The sequence below is a fragment of the Netta rufina genome, assembly GCF_964035555.1.
Source record: "Netta rufina genome assembly, chromosome: 6".
Classification (NCBI taxonomy): Eukaryota; Metazoa; Chordata; class Aves; order Anseriformes; family Anatidae; genus Netta; species Netta rufina.
The window spans coordinates 16,803,495-16,823,432 of NC_140129.1; the positions used below are offsets into that span (position 1 = coordinate 16,803,495).

At 36.4% G+C, this 19,938-nt stretch overlaps 1 protein-coding gene across 4 annotated transcripts in view; it reads right to left on the minus strand.

Annotated features, from left to right (window-relative positions):
* Positions 1-19,432, minus strand: part of OSBPL6 (oxysterol binding protein like 6) — a gene marked incomplete at its 5' end in the record, with an annotated part of 45,844 nt that extends 26,412 nt beyond the window's left edge. For all 4 annotated transcript variants that reach the window (XM_084288648.1, XM_084288649.1, XM_084288647.1 and 1 more), the window contains 6 exons: positions 32-196; positions 339-452; positions 1,162-1,215; positions 2,798-2,920; positions 5,727-5,822; positions 19,331-19,432. In XM_084288648.1, coding sequence (XP_084144774.1) covers positions 32-196; positions 339-452; positions 1,162-1,215; positions 2,798-2,920; positions 5,727-5,822; positions 19,331-19,432 — 654 coding nt within the window. The remainder of the gene's footprint in view (positions 1-31; positions 197-338; positions 453-1,161; positions 1,216-2,797; positions 2,921-5,726; positions 5,823-19,330) is intronic.
* Positions 19,433-19,938: the final 506 nt, after the last annotated feature.

Here is a 19,938-nt window from a genome sequence, read left to right on the forward strand (position 1 = left end):
CATGATCTTCCAACAAAAGGACACTACATACCTTTCCATCAGATACATTAGCAGCTGGTGAAGACTCTGTAGTAGAGGCTGAAGGGAATATATGGAAGCTAGCATCTCTTGGAGATCTCACAATCTCATTCTGACGGTACAACCGGTGGTGGCGTAATTTTGAAACCCATGCATCAAATGAATCCTGGGACTTCACCTAGAAAGAAACTCACTTTCAGGAAGGTATTCTTTTCCACTATCTTTTACTGTTGTTTTTGTTTGTTTGTTTGTTTGTTTTATAATTATTATTTATTTTCACTGCAGATGAAAAGAGAATAAACATTTGCACCATTTTTTACCTTCAGATGATAGATATGTTCTTCTGTGTCAAGATCTATTCTGCGAGCCTTCTTCTTGATGGACATAACTGATAAACCTACATCAATGCTCCCGTGTACTTTGCCTTTCTGTATCTGAAATCAAAAAGCAGGGTAAGAAATTAGTAGTATCATGCACTTCACTACAGTTAAGAAAAAAATATCTTGTGCTGATGTGTTTTCCCATTTTAGGAATATTTTAATATAATGCCACATAAAAATTAAAACCTCAATCAGACTAAGCATTTAGTGTTTTTATACATGAGAAAAACATCTCACAAGTGTTTAGTGCAGTCCCAACTCCAAATGAAAAATGTGTTAGTTCACAACCGCACACAACTACAGGTAAGTGAGAAGCTGAGAAAATTAGACAGCTCTTAGCTCCCTGCTGTTACAGCTTGATGGTTAGTGGTATTTAATCTACCTAATTTAATGCTACCCCCTATATCTCAAGTACATTGTATTACTTCTCTGTCCTATCCACATATCTCAGAATAATCAGCTCTCACTAACGTTAAAATTGAAAAAGCAAAATACATGGTCGGGCTAATCTCTCAAGCACCTTCACTGAATAAATTACTTTAAGAAATGTAGCTTGTATTCTGATAGAAGTGAGAAAAGCCAGAAACTGGGGGGATATAACTCAACCAAAACCTCACACACTTTATATAGCTCTCTCTCTGAATCCATCAATAACTTGCATGGGTGTGATGTCATAAGTATGCCTAGTATGAGAATGAGGTTTCATCACTCTGGCAGGTTGAATTTGAACACAAATTTTAAAATAGTATGCAACTTTACTTACATCAATTGGTGACTTTGAATATTTTAACAGTCCATTATCAAGGACAAAAAATCTCTGAAAGTGAAAAAAAAAGAAAAAACACCTTACTTTATTCATGAGCAGATGAAATTTAAACTATGTACAATTATTTATCCGCTAGAGAAAATGATTACCCTGTAACAATTAAGAGTGTTTATGAGTTACAAACAATATAAATATGGTAGTGACATTTTTTAATTCTTGTTCTATGATGACAGTGATCTTCTAAGGAAGAAAAAGTAGATTCTCTGTTTCCAGCAGTATATTCTAGGTTTAACTTAAGAAACCTCAAAAATGAAGCTTGTCTGGTTTTTTTTGTTCGTTTTTCAGTCAATTCATTAATGTTGACAAGGAAGACACCATAGGCTGAAAGAGTTAAGTGTTTTTCTTTATTTTCTTCCTGGTTTTCTTCCCAAATTGGCTCTGTAAGCCATCTGACATGGAAGGGAATGACAATGTTTTCCTGATGGGATCCTATTAAGTTGACAATATGAGGAAGGTCAGTACTTGTATGGCAGAAAATATCTCCTGAAGATGCTTCTGGAAATTATGTCAGTTGCACAACAGATGGTACCAATATCTCACACACATTGAGAAAACAGTGCTTTGCTGGAGACATAACTTTTTGAATAAGATGTCAAAAAAACAGCATTGTTTTGTTTGTTTGTTTGTTTTTTACTGGGTAAAAAAAAAAAAAAAAAAAAGGTTCCACACACCAGTGACCTTTGCTTATATTCCATTTCAAAGCTTCAAAGCATACTGCACTTCAGAAAATGGTGAGCTAATCTGTAAATTGTACACATTATACCTGATATGCTACTAAAGCACATTGTGAACCATCAGAATATGACATAAAGCATTCAGTAAACAGATGATGGTACAGCTTTGCTAGCAGGTTACTAGCACAGCACATGCTAAAAGTACTGTCTCTCGAACTCATTATGCTCTCAGCACAAAGTATTATAACAGAAACTGCAGGATATCAAAGCAGTAGTTGAAAAGGAAAAACCTTATTAACAAGTCCACAGTTTCGAACCGTAAGTTCAGCATAAATCCCTAAATGAAATGTAAGGCAGAATGAAGGGGGATGCTGAACTGTGAAGCTCTTATTACAGTAAAAATTATTTATTGGTAACTGGTATTTTCACTGGTAACTACTCTAAAGTCAGCACAAAAACCAGATCACCAGTAGTAAACTCCGTTACAGAACTGTGAAAGTTAGATTCCCCTTGTTCTCTTGTTAAGCTCCTAAAACAGATATTTGTCTAAGAAACAACATATTAACATAATGTATTTTAAAAGAGTGGAAGCAGTGGGTTATCCCATAAGTTCTTATGTATTCGATTAATTGTTTTTTGCTTGTTTGCTTTTAGTGTTTTGTTTTTAAATAAGCTCTCCTTTTATGTTCTTTCAGTGTTTAAATATATCATTAGGCAGCACGGTCTGCAATGCTGAAGCCACAAGCTGTGTGCAAACTAATTCTTTACACAATCTGAAGAAAAAGTCATACATTGAAATCCTGGGCATTTATTTGACAGCCATTCTATTTCCCCTAGACAAAACATCCCAACTCACAAAATGAAGTAATAATCATTTGACTGTTTTATGAGACCTTTACCTTGTGCCAACCTTTTAAGGGCCATTTTCTCTTTTTCAGCATGAAGCCTTCATGTTTGTCTGGCTTCTGGACATTGGTTTGGCCAATTTTCAGACCCTCTATGATTTCCCAGCTGTCAGGTTCCTGGTGAAAAAGTATGAAGACACATTGATTAATAACTGTGTGTACACATAATATAAAACTGCATTTATATGTAGGACAAATTCTCCAGTGCAAGACAAAGAGTATCTCTGCATTGTAAGAACTAAAAGGATTGGACAGATGTTACAAGTGGAGCACAGGCAAAAGCTGTATGCTAAAAATCTACCTTTACTTAGAGTATTCCTTCTCAAAAAAATAATGGGATTGTGAAATAAGATGAGATGAGATGAGGAAGAAATCTTACTACTGACTATATGTAGTCTGCACTTTGTGGTATTCCCTGATCATAAAAATGTGTAACTTTTCTGATCTTTAAAGTACAATCTACATTGATTCTAGATACTCTGATTTTTCTTTAAAATCAGACAAACAAGCAGCAGAGGTTGGTTTGTTGTTGCTTTGAACATAGCCTAGCTCTTGTCTTCAATTACATTTTATGACACAGAGTTTCAGAGGCTAATTGCACCTTCAGGAATCTGTAAAAGGAAATTAATCTTTTAAAAATTTTCCTGTCATTCCTTTTCACTGCATTAAGAGAAAAGCATAGGGAAGCTAGCTAATTTTCCCCCTAGAGAAAAGAATATGAACTGTATCGTTTCAGACACAACCGGCTGTACGCCTTTCTGAGAGCCAATTAAAGCACGTTCCTTGCACACAACACTTATTCCTTGCACACACCACATTATGTATGAAGACTTGTATGACTTGAGCCTGACTTGTGATATACCATAATGAACAGATAAAGAACAAAGTTTTTAAAGAGAAAAAAGAGCCATGCCTTTATTCACATTCTCTTGCTACTATTGCAATCAACAAAATTATAAGAATACTAGATAGCTGTAAATTGGCATTTTCTCAACTGCCACAACTCCCAGTGATATTATCAAAAGTTATTGGGAGAGGAACGAGGTCATCCTGCATCAAACTTTTAAAGAAGAGAAAAGTTTTCCTCTATTTTCCACAAACCTGTCCGAAGACAAGCACTGTCAGCCTTTCCTAACTTTCCAAGTTACACAGCACTGATAACATGAGCATTACTATTGTGGAAATACGATTTTAAAAGTAACAACAAGCTGTACATTTACAAACCTCATTAAGGAGCTGCTAATCTGACAAGGATGAAAAGCTCTATTCCAAACAATACATATGCAAATTTCAATAAAAAGTTTAACTTTCCCTGCATAACTGCAAACTGGAACTATCATGGTGCTTGTAAACACTGTGCTCAAGAACCATCTTTTTGATTTCACTGTGTTTTGCTTGGACATTCTATTTCCATTACTGTAGAGGGAAGCACATATGCATTATTTTTTCCCTATGAAGAAGCACGTGGCTCTTGAGGGAGGAAATTAAACTATGAGTCCCCTGGGGCAAGCAGAGGATCTCTCTCCACTACTCTGCCAACTGACTCCTCAACATATTGATTTCTCCTTTAGAAGATCAGCTGCAGGCATAAGTCTTTTATCTACTAGATAACATCAGTATTGATTACTTCTCAACCAGAAATCACACAATCTCATACAGCTATTCATTTAAACCAAAGGCCAGATACAGGGGGACAAAATGAGCCATTATTGAGTGCAATACAGATACCTGCCTTCTGCTGCACCAGTGCCAGAAGCTGCTATAAAGCCACCCTGACAACCTTAACTGTGGCTCACCGCAGTCCAGGTTTGGTCTGAATGTGCCCAGTAAGAGGGACATTATGCCATGGACCCTTCTGCTGCAAGAACAGCAAGAAGCAAAGGAAAAACAAGGTGACGGTGATGTGCTTGAAGGACCTCCATCTGATGTTGGCTCATCCAAAGCACACCTCTACTACTTCAGGACTTATGCTATTTAATACATATGCAAAACAGCTCTGCACAGAGCAGTAGGGCCAGGAAACACACATGTAACTTACAGAATCATGTTCTGCTTATGCCCCAGGTTCTGGCAATAAGGAAGCCACTACCAAACATTTTTTTTTTCTGAACCTTGTCTTTTTGTATACAAAGCTTCTTGTCTTTTTTTTTTTTTTTCCAAACAAAACAGAACAAAACATTTCATTTTACCCAATGGAACACAATCTTTCATGTGGGATTTGTTTTCCCAATACTGTTTCAGAACTTATACATTATATTTTTTCTTTCCTGACAAGTATTCCATAACAGCAACCACACATTTTCAGTAACAATATTACTTTTTTTATTTGAAGTATCTTAAAATTAAGTCTTCTTTATGAATCATTAGACTTATCTGGAATCAGCTATTCCAAAACTCAGGAATTCAGCCAGGAGGACATTGACTGCAAAGCACTGAACACTGCATCTTTCAGAAACCGGTGGTGTCACCTCTACAGTTCTATCAGCAACAGATTTCTTTTTTTAAGAAACTACCCACAAGAAATGCCATTAGGAGGACTGGCCTATATTTTTTTACATTAATATCATTATTGATTAACAGTTCTTTGGGACTTATGATATGCTCTGCCTTTAGAGGATTGTACTGAACATTTTTCAAAGACCCTGCTAGCTCCATATTGTGATACTATAAAACTTGGTCCTGGGAGCTATTCATGGGGGGAAAAAAACACTACTATCCAAATCCTTAATTTTGCTAATACAGCATCTGCTAAGGATTACTGACTTCTCTGAGACCTCAGCTGGCAAACAGGAAGTTCCAGGGCAGGCACATAATGTATTAAATAACAGAATCATAAAAACCAATATCCCAAAGCTCTTAGTCAAATTAGGTTGTAACCACAGAAGGAAACACCACCTCGACCACAGCCTGTGATTTTGCTTACCTTGGATAGAGAGATAGGGTCAGTTTCAAGGAACTGCTTGCTAAAAGAAGGGTCTGTGCTCCCCGAAGAAGCCTTCCGCTCCAAAATATGCATGCTCTAAAAGAAAAAAAAAAAAGTTATTAAAGATGACCACTTATCATTCAATGGCATTTTTTTAAATACATACTCAGTAATGAGTGACTGATCTTTATACCCTTTATAGAATATAATTCAAAGTATTATAATAAAATATAAAACTTTCTATCAGCATCATGGCTCAAAACATATATAAAGTATTACCCATGCATAACAAAACTGCATAGTTTGTTTTCCAGGGCAACAGATATCCCTTTCCTTCCCCTCTTTCATTTCTTATCATTGGTTCTAAAATTAACTTATCTGTTCAATCTAGAAATGATTGGGAACTAATAAAATAAAATAAAAGCCGGAAAGGCAGGTAGTGCAGTTCTTGCCTATGGAGACTCAAAGTGCTCCCAACCAGATCAAGCACATTTTCTGTTGAGCTATAAGACACTGACCATACATATCATGCAGTGGGCACCACCACACATTCACTTCCAAAACAAACCATTACACATAAGTTCTTACTGCCCCGAACATATTCGTAATCATATCTTGGCTTTCTGCTGAAGTGAGGTGAAGTAACTCATTACTTGAGTGCTTGCAACAGATTACAAGTGTTCACAAGTTCATTTAATGGGTCTGTGCTGACAGGCTTGTTGGTGAACATTTACAAGGTAAAACAACCTCCAACCACTACAGCTGTTTTTCTAAATATGACTACTTCAAAATTTTGTTTCTTTAAAGACTGGTACAAATGTGAAGTGTATTATCTCAAAACCAGCCTTGAAAAAACATTCCTTTAAAAACAAACTAACAAAAAATAAAAGACTTCTTCCCATTTTCCAGAAAAGTTTTATTCATATTTTGTAAAAGAAAAAGCATTCTTGCTGTAGGTTGGGAAAAAATAACCTCATCCTGCCTGCTTGGGTTTGCATTTTGTTCTCTGCTGAAAATTCTGCTACATCTCATACTAATATTTAGTATTATACCACAGCACATCAGTAGCACCTCTGTGAAATGATAAAAAACTGCTTCATTTCCAGCACATGTAGCACAATGACAAACTATTGCAATTACAGTTCTCTTAAAAGGGCAATTTTTTTTTTCAACTCTAACAACAATTACATTTTTGTTCACAATTAAGCTTCTTTACGTTCACAGAAGAAGAGATTACACAGGTACAAGTGAGAGCAGAAATAAGCAGGGAATATAAAAATACATATAAACACAAAACTATTGTTTATACAGACAACTAAGTACATAAGGACCATAATCAAAGCAAATTATAATAAGCACAGCTATTCACATAAATGCATATATAACACAGGCTGTATCTTGCTGCAGAGAGACTCGTAGACCTTTCTTGTTCTCTTTCAGTTTGCAACTGTGAATGAATAGGAAAACATGGGGACTGACTCTGCTGTCAATGAAGATTAACAAGCCTCCCTGCCACTTTACAACAATAATTGGTATTTTTTTCAGTTACTTTTTATTTAATTTTACAGTGAAGAATAAGGAAAAGCGGCAGTGTTATTGTATCTGCCACATTCCCCAGGGCCAACAAGCAAGAGCTTTGTCATCTGTGCTTTGAAGTCTTTCTGCTTTATCAAAGAAAGGCCAACTTCATTATTTAGCCCAATGTCCACTACCAGACAGATAAGGGTTATGTTTATTTAGCACAAGTTCCTACATGTTGAATAACTTAATACACTTGTTTGAGCTGAGCACCACATGGTTACTAATGAAAAACTATGGTAATTTTTTCTCACTGAACAGATGAAATGCTACATTTCCACACATAGCATCAGATTTGAACAATATGCAGTAAAACCTTCATCCATTCTTCCAAGGAAGATTAACATGCCTTTTGATTATCACAGTCAGGATGATTCCCAACTTTCTTGCCAGTTCTGTTTGGCAGGCAGGAGCCCCTCCATCTCGAAATGGAGCACTGCCCAACACAGATGTTCTGAAGGTCTCGTGTATAGCAGCCAATGCAGTTTGTTGTTACATAACTGCAATTTCATTTGGTAAAATATTTAGAGTAGAGCAACCCAGCAGCCCCTGGCTTGCCAGATTTCCAGTGACATTTTCAACCACATGATTCTAAGGCTAGGTTTTTGTGTGTGTTGTGTTATTTTATTTTTTTTAATCAGCTCTCTGTTATTACAGTTTCACTTCAGTTGAGAAACACATTATTAGCTAACAGCACTTTAATGAATGCTGACTTTTTCAACTATTTGTCTGGAAATCAGAAAATGAACACTTTTAAAATAAAATTGCCTTCTTTACATGCCTTACTTCAAGAAGCGTTATCTCATTTTCTGTAAAAATCTCCTTTCCAATTCTTTTCTGTCATAACCACTATTACATTGACACAAAATAATTCCTTTAAATTTATGACGTCTCTAGCATAATATTAAGACATATTATTTGGTGCAAAATGTTTTCCATTAATGTATGTTATATTACTGCAAAATTACTGCTAGAAATTACACTATTATTTGACATTTTGAAAAGCTGCTATTTTTATAATGCAGAAGTTTCTTTACCTATTTAGCACCACAGAAAGAAGAATTATTTCAATCTAAAAGTTATTATCAACTTTTTTGGTTTTAACAAGAAAAAGTCAGTAAAACAAGCACTTAAGTCAGTGAAAGAAGCACTTTAAAAAAACTTATGGGAAGAAAGAGGCAGATCAATACAGCTTCTGGGTGTTGTTTATCAGAACTGACTAATCCATGAATCCAGGCATATTGGCCAGCCTGGAACACTCCCTCATCCCATCCCAAGAGCACAGGCGGACTATTTCATTGCTCAGTTCCAGGTTTCCTGCATGCTTCAGGATTACCTGTGTGCTATTTCTGTCCTGGTAGAAAATGCCAGCAGTTCTTGGAAATTAATTCAACAGAACTATGAGTTTGACTGAAATTGTTTCAAAATCCCACTGCTAAATCTTAGTCCTAACTGTGACCCTTCCTTCAACTTTGAGATTATTCACAACATATGTTACAGACAAGACCACAAATCGGCTCCAAAGTGTCCCTAGGAACCCTACACATGGTGAACACAAGTGCTGATTCTTTCCTGTGTTTATTTCATGTTGCTTCCCAAACACATGTGATGGAGAAGAAAGCCGATGGACAGAATAATGATGTGATGATGTTTCATATTCTCACCTTTTCTGGAGGGCAAGAATGAAAAATGTATTTTACAGTATAAAGATATCTTTCTAGATAACTTGGCTCTACATAACTGGCTCTACATGCCAATTTTGTTTCTCAGTGAAGAGTTCAGAGACCCATCCACCTCGTCCACCAGAATAAATGCTGGCATAGAGCATCTGGTCTCCATCAGGCCATAGAGGCTGAAGACTCTAATGTTTTTTAACTGAATATGACTTCCCCTGTAGAGAAAAGATATTCAGGTGTGTTTTCAAAGGGAAGGCAAGGAAAGAATAGCAACATTGGGTAAGTAAAGACATGAAATCCAGTGAATGTCAAGTCCGGCACTCAAGCCTCCCTTTCTGCTTTGCTTCTTAATTACTTAATGGAATTAATTATACTTAATGGAATGAATTCTCTCTTATTTGATTTATAATTTATTTATTTTTCAAAAAATAGACAATCTGGTGAGGAATTTATTGCTCCCATCAGATTCAGACTCCCTTTAGTTAAAAATATGCATAATGTGGCTATCAATTAATGAAAATGGATTGGTGGGTCACTCTCCTTGCTCACAGCACTCATAACCAGAGCATGCATACAGACACTAAGAGAGCAATGCAAAACATAGTTTTTCTCTGTTTGTTGTTGTTGGGTTGTTTTTTTGTTTGTTTGAGTTTTATTTTTAATTCAAAGTACTGGTTAGTGCATCTTCGTCTGCTATTCACTGGAATTCTTTTCACAACCTAGCTACCCCTGCACAGATGTGTGTTCTGTATTTGAATCCTGCCTCATATGAAGTGCAATGCTTAATAACATTGTCATCTAAAAACGTAGCATTCTTCACTTATCTGAAAAACAGCAGTAGAAAAAGGTTAGATACAGATGTAAATGCAATTTTGATATCTTTTAAATAACACTGCAATACATGCTTTCATCTGCAATATTATTTCCAAATGGAATAACCTTGAATTTGGTTTTATCTTAGGCTACATCTCAGTTTTCTCTGGCTTTCCTTCTGCTGATGTTGGAATAAAGACAGAGTCCTGAATATCACTGTAAGAGAAGGGTGAGTACAAAACAAAGTAACCACGTCTCCATCACTGTATTTCTCCTTTCTTTCTTCTAGCATGCTTTTTATTTTGTATAAGACAATGACAGTCCTATTTTTATCCTCAGTCTCTCCTATCAACCCTGCACCATACCTGTCTTCCAACAATCTGAGCTATCAACTAACAAACAAAGGAACTTAATACTTCATGAATAGCACATGTAGTTCATCTTTTTTTCACTTTGTAACACATACTCATCTTGTATAGAAATGTGCTTAAGAGCAGTTCATCCTTAAACATTGTCTCTTTGTAACCTTTTTACTGAAAGACAGATATATCTAAGCAGCAGTTCTGCACCATATTAATAATACACAGGTATGCAGGTATCCACTTCTTTCCCATGAGGTAGAAAATAAACACTTCTTGTATTACAGAAATGTCAAGGATTTGTTTGCACAGGAGCTCTCTATTAGCCCTTTCTGGAACTCCAGTTTCGCATTGCAGGCAGTGTGTTACAGGCAGTATGCTTTTAGCTGCTGGAAACAAAGAATCCTTAGAATCCTTTGCATTTAAAAGATTTTTTTTCACAAACTGAAAAGAAGTAAGCTCCCGCTCCTCTGAAGAGATTCTTGGAGGGAAGCACTAACAGAACTGGACAAAGCAGAGAAAAGCTATCATTGTAACTGCAATCAGCTGGAGTGACAGTGAGCTTGGGATGACTACCAAGTTGCAGCCTAAGTCTTTAATGGCAACTTTATTCTTTCTCATTTTAGATTTTGACAGGCTTATCTCAAAACAGAGCAAACAGATAAACTGCCAATATCTGACTGAGAGTATTTAAATGTTTGCTGATGATACAAAGTGATATTATGAGTGTTGAAGAATCACAACTCAAAGGGTTGAGATTTTTCTAAATAGTTCCAGGCAATTCTTTTTACTAATGCTAATATAGTAAAAGAAAATGAAGGAAAATAAATCACATGCATACAAGAAAATTTCCTTGCTCTGTTAATTTGTTAACTAATACAAGCATTCTAGACATGGTAAATGGCCTTCTTAAGAAAATATAAGCAGTTTCATTCTGATAAATGATTACAATCAAATTTAAGTTAACACAAATTAAAGGACGAAGTTGGACACTCACCTAAAATTGTGTGTAGGTTCAGAAAAAGAAAGCCCTTTCTTCCTGGGGTTCTTTCACATCCTACTGTAAGCTACCTGCTTAGACTCTTTCAATATAATCTAAACTTTCATATACACAGCAGAATAATATGAGGTGTTACGGGGAAAAAAAAAAAATATATATATATATATAAAGAAAGAAAAGAAATGAAACAGGATATTTGATTTTTTTTTTAATTTTATCTAAAATCTTTTTCTACTGAGAAAAAAAAAATAAAGTTTCAATTTAACAGCTTTATTTTCAATGCCAGTATTTAGTAAAAAAGTATTTAGTAAAAACAGTAAAGCTACTTCCTGTTCTGACACCTCTCTAAGGCACACATTTATTCTGCTCAATACATTTGTATGCCTTCAACATGGATCCTCCCTGTCTTGCACAAATGTCTTCAAAACGGAAGCCTTCATATCATGCCTGCCATTGCTCCCATCTTCTTTCCATTTTTGTGTCTTTGCCGTCCACTGAGGAAATGAAAAAAATCATGCCTCCTTTTCTTTCCAAGAAACCATAAGTCACTTCAAAAGTGTTGCACTTCCCTCCTCAGAATTCCTGTATGAGTGTACATGCACACATCAATCCTCAAAAGCCCATTTGGGACTGAGTTAGAAAATGAGTGCATATTACAGTAATCTCAATTCGTGTCTTAAGACACTGGAATCGTATGACTTTTTAAAAATTTCTTATTCATGTATTGAAGTCCAAGCCAACCTTTTAAATTATGTTCTCAAAAAGAAGACATTCCCATATAGGTGAATGCATGGCAGAGGGGAAAAAATGGAACAGGGGGAAAGCAGGAATGACCGTGTTCTAAAAATACCACTTTAAATTATCTATCTTAATTTGCATGGGTAATTAAGCTTTTATTTGAGCAATTTCCTGGGTTTTGTAACAGAAGATAGCTACATAGACCATTTCTAATTGAAATGACAGTTTAAAAAAGGGAAATCTCTCTTCATAGCAGACCTGTGAACCTCAGCGTCCCCCTTGTAGTGTCTGCAGCATTCCTAGAGCTAAGACAACTCCGACTGCCACATTTGCAAGGCTCAGACATGCACACAGCCCCGTGGGACAGCACTGCATGCACACTATCGCTGTCACGGATCAGACCCATTCTGCTGCTCAGCCTGCTTCCCACACTGTGCCAGAGTGCCTTCTAGACCAGCCGAGGCTGTCTTTCCTTCACTGCTCCAGCCCCTTTTATTTCTTCAGCGGCTTTAACACAAAATCTTTCTTAGAAACGGGCATCATCTCTCCACTATTAATTGCCAGGATTATACTCTGGGAGATCTTGTCTACAAATCTCTACAGGTATTACCTAGTGCAGGAGCACTCGTGATCCAAATATCTGCTGACTGGAGAGGGCCTACCCAGTGCACGTGAACATGGACACACATCTTCTGGCTGCCATAAATCTGTCCTGCAAATTCTAGGCAGAAATAAAGGCACAAAGTGAGGATTTCTGGGTATGTGGTGCTGCCAATCTGTGCCAGCAGTCCTTGCCCTTGGGATGCCCAGTGCTGAAGCCAAGTTTCCTCATGCTTTCACTGCACCCATCAGCATATATATGTTCTGGGGGATGCTTGCCTAACCTCCAGGGTCCATTTGCCTCAGTTCACTCCGAGTCTTATTTACACAAGTTCCTATTCTTGTCTCACACTCACAGTCCAAAGAGCTTCACTCTGGAAGTTCATACTTTCTTCGGAAGATCTGATTATAACACTCATAGACACTTACTTGTGGATTAAGTTCACTTTTAATCACTGAAATGATAAACAAGAAATCTAGCAGGCCTGAGAGTTATGACTTCCTTTAAGACAAGTGCTATGGCATTGAACATTCAGAGATGTCCTATAGCTTCCTGAAATTACTCTATTCATCATTTTGGGCATTTTCTCAGACATTGAAATAAAAGCCACTACCTTCTGAACATAATGAACATTTTCAGACTGTATTAAATGCAGAGGATTATCAAGGCTTGTAGAGTAGCAGTAGTTAGCTGACTTAATGAATAATTGCGTGTTTTTGTTACCAATTTTGCCACTTCATTCTTTAGCTCCCTCAGAAGATTTGCTTGCTCCAGTGGGCTACTGCCATTTAAAGTATTTATTTAACACTTCCTGCTCTAATGCTGCTTCATCTGTATTATCTGAAGAGAGTTAATTAGGAAAGAGAGGGCAAAAGAGAATTACATCACTGCAACAACAGTACTTGGCATTTAGCAGCATCTCTAGTTTGAAGCTCTCAAAGAGATTAGCAATTATTATTGAAATAATTCTCAAAAACCATTGAGAAGTAAAAAGGCTCATAAAAGTCTACACTTTGTTACAGTGCAAGGCTGGGAATAAAGCTCCCTGTTCTCATGTCCGTGTACTAACTACTGGACAACCATCCATACTTGCCTTTCTTTCATGACTTTTAAAGTCACAAAGAGATAAGAGCATATGAAATTTCCATCAGGAATTTTTTCACAGATGTCATACCAGGTTGTCAGCAGTGAGCAAGAGTATAGGTTTCTATAGGTTTCTACTCAATTAAAGAATAAAGAAGGAATATATATGCCCTCAGACTTCCTCATGGAATATATTATGTTATACTGTGTTGCAGCCTTGTATGAGCAACATTTTCTGAGGCACACTGAACAGATACGCAGGCACAGTAAAAAGGCCCATCAACTATATTGTCATCGTTTATGAGGCAGAAATCTATAACAGAGCCTCAAAAATGTCCTTGATAATGTGCCTGTGATCATAACTGGTCATAAGAAGAAAGTTGAGTTTGAAGTAACTCATCAACATACTAAAGACAAAAAAATAAATTACACAAATATGAACACTCCTTTCACTAACTTTCCTGTCCTTCCACCAACTCTAGTGTCCAATTACTTCAAGTGCCTCAGAAAAAGTACCAAAAATGCTAAATGCAACAGGGCAATGAAAAGAGAGAGACTTTTTCAAATGACAAGTTTCCAACAACCAAGATGGACCGGTGTACATGATGCGCCTCACCCTACCACTCTAACATACCAAGAAAAATTGCTAGTAGCTGAAATCTCCATTACAAATAAATATACTTAAAAGAAACTTTATATATACATATATATACATATATATATATAAAATCACATACCAGTGACTCACAGAATCTGTTTCGGATAGGTGATTCATAAGTATCATCTTGATTACAGTGGCCTTCAGCTAAATTACATGATACATGAACCATTGCAAACTTCTGTCACAACAGCTCTTTATCCAATTGTACATCTACAACTGGCAAGCTCACTCTTCTTCCACACCTACACCAAGGGGCTACAAAAAGAACTGCTTCAACATTTTAACTTTAATTTCCATATTCTGGCTCCCTCCTCCTTTCTCCTTAGCAGAACATTCAGGAGCCAGTTAAGTACATGAGAGCATCAGCTACATTGCAGCTCAGTGAAACTAGTTCTGGGTTTCTACTAAGGTTCCTTTCCATGAAAACCACATCTAGACATAATAGAAACCTTCCCTCCAAAACCTTGATGGCATTTTTCTTTCCCAAGAGTCTTCCCTTCAGAACTTTCCTTTTACTCTTCTCAACATCAGCCAAACAGAGGAAGCTGGAATTGACACAGAGTCTATGGTACTCTCCTTTCATGTACATCTCTTCCCATTATGTTTTCTCATTAGTTGATGAAACAGACAACAAGTCACCTCTGTATTTCCTTTTCTCCTTCTAATCTACCTTTGTCCCATCTAATCAGCATTTTATGCTAGCAACTGACTTTTATTACATGCTTAACATAGTGCCCAGCAGTGACATGCCTGGATTTATACTGTATTCCTATATCCAAATAACAATTATTAGTCCTTTTTTTCCCCACATACATTTTTCTTGGTATACATGCATTTTTCTTGGTATACATTTCACCTCCAGATTCGCCTATTGCAATAGCTTTTTTATAGTCTTCCAGTTACTCTATAAACTAAGGTTTGGTTAAGGGTGCTGCACACAAATGACTCTATCCTTCCATCATCATTAAAGCCTTCATTCCTATAAAATGGGGATATTTGCCTTAGGAAAAACTGTTTTCAGGAGACTACTTTGTCAACTAAAATACAGTGGCTACAAAAAGCTAACATTTCCCAGCATAGACCTCCAGGCAAGTCTTGACTTTGGAATCGCACTCTCTTCCTTCGTTTCAAAGCCAGGTTAACATCTTCAGTCCAAACTCAGCCCTTTCTCTATCCCTTGAGTACAACCTCTTCTCCTATTAGTCATTATTACTCTTACAGAAAGATAAAAAAAAAAATTACATTAAAATCTAAAAAGCAGACGATTGCTGCTCTAGGAAATCTATTCTCTTTTTCCTTCAAAGACCCTTCTATCTTTCAGTCTTCACATATGGCTGAAAGACAATATTCATTTGCAATATGAAAGCACTGCCAGCAGTAAGGTGACCATACAAGACTTAATGCAATAGGACTAAAAGCTATTCTACTTTTGTGTTTTCTGTGTGGAAAAAGAAACAAGGTTTTGTTGAAACAGCAATCTGACAGAGAGAAACAGAAAGGTAAAGAGATAATAGATAATCATATCTCCTCCCTAAAGGACCAAAAAGAAAACTGAGACATTAGAAGAGAAATCTTCACATGTAAAATAGCAGACACTGCTAAATCTACTTTATATCATGTATTAGCTAACCTTTACAAGTGGTCAGAAAAGTCAAACTCTTGTCTTTGTTCACAATTTCATTATTATTACTCTCCTCCTGTATTACTCCCTCTTTGTTCTGTGACTGCAGGCTTAATAGCCTGGGGTCAGGCCCCAATTTACGAAACTGCACAACATTAACCCTATAACCTACATGCTTCTTTCTGCCTTCTCAGCACATTGTTACTTCCTATGCATTGCAGTGAATATATAAGATATTACAGTCCACAGCATTACTTGCATGCTCAGTCAATAACCATAATATAGAATATTTATAAAGAGCTTACAATCATCTGATTGAATGCACAGCATATGATTTATGATATTCAACTGTACTTTCTAAAAACAGCACTAGTTTTCCTCCAATTTGTTAAGTGAAACAGTATGACTAGCCTTTTCAGAGTTTCACAAGGAATGGAGAACAAGAACCTCCCCTTCCAGCATGGCCCATAAAAAAGGTTGTTATAATTGCAGTTTTTACATTCAGTTTTGTAAGGGGACTCAGTTTTGCTCAGGAGCTTCAGTAGTCCTGACACTTGAAATGACAGGAGCTCTATGTTCTGCAACAGCTCCACTGAAGGAAAACCTGCTGCTGCTGCTTGTCTCTGCAGTACTCCCATCAACACAGCACAACTGTCCTGCAGAGCTGCTCAGCTCGGAGGTTAACAACATGGGTTAGGCCTGGGCCTGTCCAATCAGCCTAATTAACCAAGATTTCAGTGAGAACAAATGATGCTAAAGTTCCTACGATGATAAAAATCTGAAACAATTTTTTTTTGGTCTATTACTGGCTCCAGTACACTCTGTTCATTTATCAATTACTTTAGTCATGGAGGCTGCAAATTGGCAATGTCAAAGCTTCTGCTGACTGCTAATTCTCTTAGGTGATATATATTGCACAAATAAGAAAGCTACATTAAAATGCCAGCATTATATACAGCACAACATTTTCCACTCTCTCTGAGATGATTTATCATAGTCATTCTGCCTCCTGCACTGTAATTTATTGGGAAAGTGTTCCATAATTGCTGGTATGACTTTGACAAGAATTATATGATGAGAAGATTTCAGTCATTAACCATCTAGAAATATCAAGTGTTATCCTCATGTATGACAATGAAAGCTACATGGACACTTTACCTAGTCATATCACTTCCCATATCCATAAAGATTACCCCTTCAGGGAGGGTGCTTTTCTCCCAGCTCGTATGAAGAGTTCAAGGAGACAGTAAGACAGAATTTTCAAGCCTTCTCACAGCAAAAACCAAGAGCCCCCAAAAGAAAATCCTCCACAACCTCAACTATCACTATGTTTTGGGGAAATCCTATAAAAAGTAAAACATATACAAATAGTGCCATAAGTGAGGAAAGAAATCAGACATATAAACATTACAGCAGATGGCCCAAAGAAGCCAAATTATTTGCTGCATCTAAGAATATGTACAAAGAAAACATTCATATGTTTACTTCCTTAGGTATAGTACCATTGCATCTCATGCTGTACTGCTTGCTGTAGTTCATTCTCCTGGGTATTTGTCTGCCTGTGACACCAAGGTAAAAAAATGAATGCCTTGCTGTAGCCTTTCCAGTCCACATCTACGCGCTTAAAAATACTTGCTAAGCATCATCAGACATTACTAGGTCCAAGGTAGCTCCAGATGCACCATCACATCATCAACCTCTTCAGGATTATTTTAAAATTATGCTTCATGTTTCAGTGACCAAATACAGACTTAAAGCTAAGCATCAATTTTATTACAATGACGGCTATACCTTACACTACCCCATTGCCATGGTAACAAATACAGTAGCCACTAGATTTATGGTAAAATATATTCCCAAAAGGTAATTTTTTTCATTCTCTCTTGCATGATCCTACCAAACTACATAATAACAAAGAATATTCAGAGGATATGCTCTTAGCTGAGCTCAGCAGCTCAGTCACAAGTCCTGCATTCATTTTCTTTGGGTTTAATAAAATACACTGACACTACTTCAAATAAAACTCTGGATTTCAAACAGAACTACTGAAAAATTAAGAGGAGACTAGGTGCTAAGACTTAACTGAGTACAGCTATCCCAAGTTCTGTACAACAGAAAAGGGGAAGTATTTATTATCTCTGAGGAAACCATTTCTGCCTTCATTGAAAGGCAACAGAAATTATTTTAAAAATTCCAGGCACATTTCTTGCCTGTTACTGAACGTACATCAAAATTCTTTTGATTGTTTAACATTTTTTACATACCTTATGGTGAGACTATTTACATTCAAAGCCATAAATGTTATAGTTTTCATCAACATTTTTACAAGTCAAGTCAGGTAAGAAAAAAAACTATTAGCAACTGAGGAAAAAGCATCCCAGCTGGAATACAAGTTGCTGGAAAACATTTCTAAGCTATTCCCATTCAAGTAAATGTATACCGCATAAACACTAATTTAAGTTCTTTTCCTGCCTCTTCTTCTTGTCAAACTGAAAAGAAGTCAGTATGGCATGAGTAATAATATTTTCACATTATCTAAAATTATAGAGTTGTAAGATTCTTACATATAACAATTCTTTTTGGACAAAATTCTTTTTTTTTTTTTTAATTGTTAAATTAGCTCAGAAGCTGATTTAGTGTTGAAGGTTTCCATAGATACAATCTTCAAAGTATGTTTTTGGTCTAATCAGATTTTCAGTATAAAACATTGCATTTGTAACAACTTATCTGAAATCTGATAGTAGATCTGATGCTTCTGAAGGGCTCCCACTGATGCTGGAGCCAGACTATACAGCCAGCTCTCAAAAAACAAATAAACAAAAACACAGGAATGTGTAGATTGTTTTGAGTAAAAATAATAGAGCCCTTGTCTGAGGGGGATCCTGGAGAAAAGGTGTGATACATCCACATAAACAAGAGCTTCTTGATAATGGAAGTCTAACATAATTAGACCGGCACTGCATGATGTGGGGGCAACTGGTGTAAACTTGTAGTAAACCAAGTATTCAAAATGTTACATGCTTCCATAAAGGATTAACAATGAAACATTTAAATGGAATTGAATTTTGCTGTGGAAATATAATACTTCTCTGTAGTAAGATTAACAAAAAGAGATATTCATTTAGGAGGAAAAACAGTTTGAAGCAACTGTAGGCTCATGCTGCCAAAGAACCCACTTCCCAAAAAATGTTAGAGCTCATCTCCTACTTGTCCACATGATTATATCCTTCCTGCTACAGTACTACAATTAGTGCTCATGTTTCTTCTGAATCTTTCTTCCAAACCCTGCGGGAAGTGGGGGAAAAAAAAAAAAAACAAAAAACAAAAAACACAAAAGCAATGGTTCTTGGCTGTAGTGATAACATCCAGTGCTGTGAGGAAGAGAATTTGGAGCCAGCAACAACAAACTGCCACTCTACAGGAATAAATGAATCCTTTCACCAGATGTTACAAACATTTAGATCTTTTCCTTACCTGCCTCCTATCCCTCTGAGATGATGACGAAGAGGAGGCACTTCTATGTGATGGAGTGGATGTTTTGTGAGCAGGAGATATACTCTTCTCCTCCGAACTCATCTTTGCAGCAAACTTGCAGTAATGGTCTTGTGCTCTTATCATTCATGTACAAAAAAGCAAGGGATAGTCTTCTGCATCCTTCTGTTTCACAGTTTACGGACGGACGAAAAAGAGTTCAAACTCAGCTGAACTGCACCTTAATAATAATAAATAAAAAAAAAAATAATAAAAAAAAAGATGTGAAAGAGTGAATGAAGACACCTTTGCTCCAAAATAGCTCTGCAGGAAAGAAATCTATTGACAGTCATTATTTATTCCAACAGATCTTCTGATTTTTTACTTCCTTTCCTAACATTACTCAACACAAACACAAATGCATTGCTCTGCATTCTCACAGAAGACAAAAGTGATGTTGTGTTATTAAAAAAAAAAAAAAAAAAAAAAAACAACATGGAAAGGCTTGGGCAATTCACAGCAATTCTCATGCAAAGTTTACAATCCATGACTGGGGATCAATATCTCAATCTTGCATGATACCATAAAACTATCAACAAACTCCTTAGTAG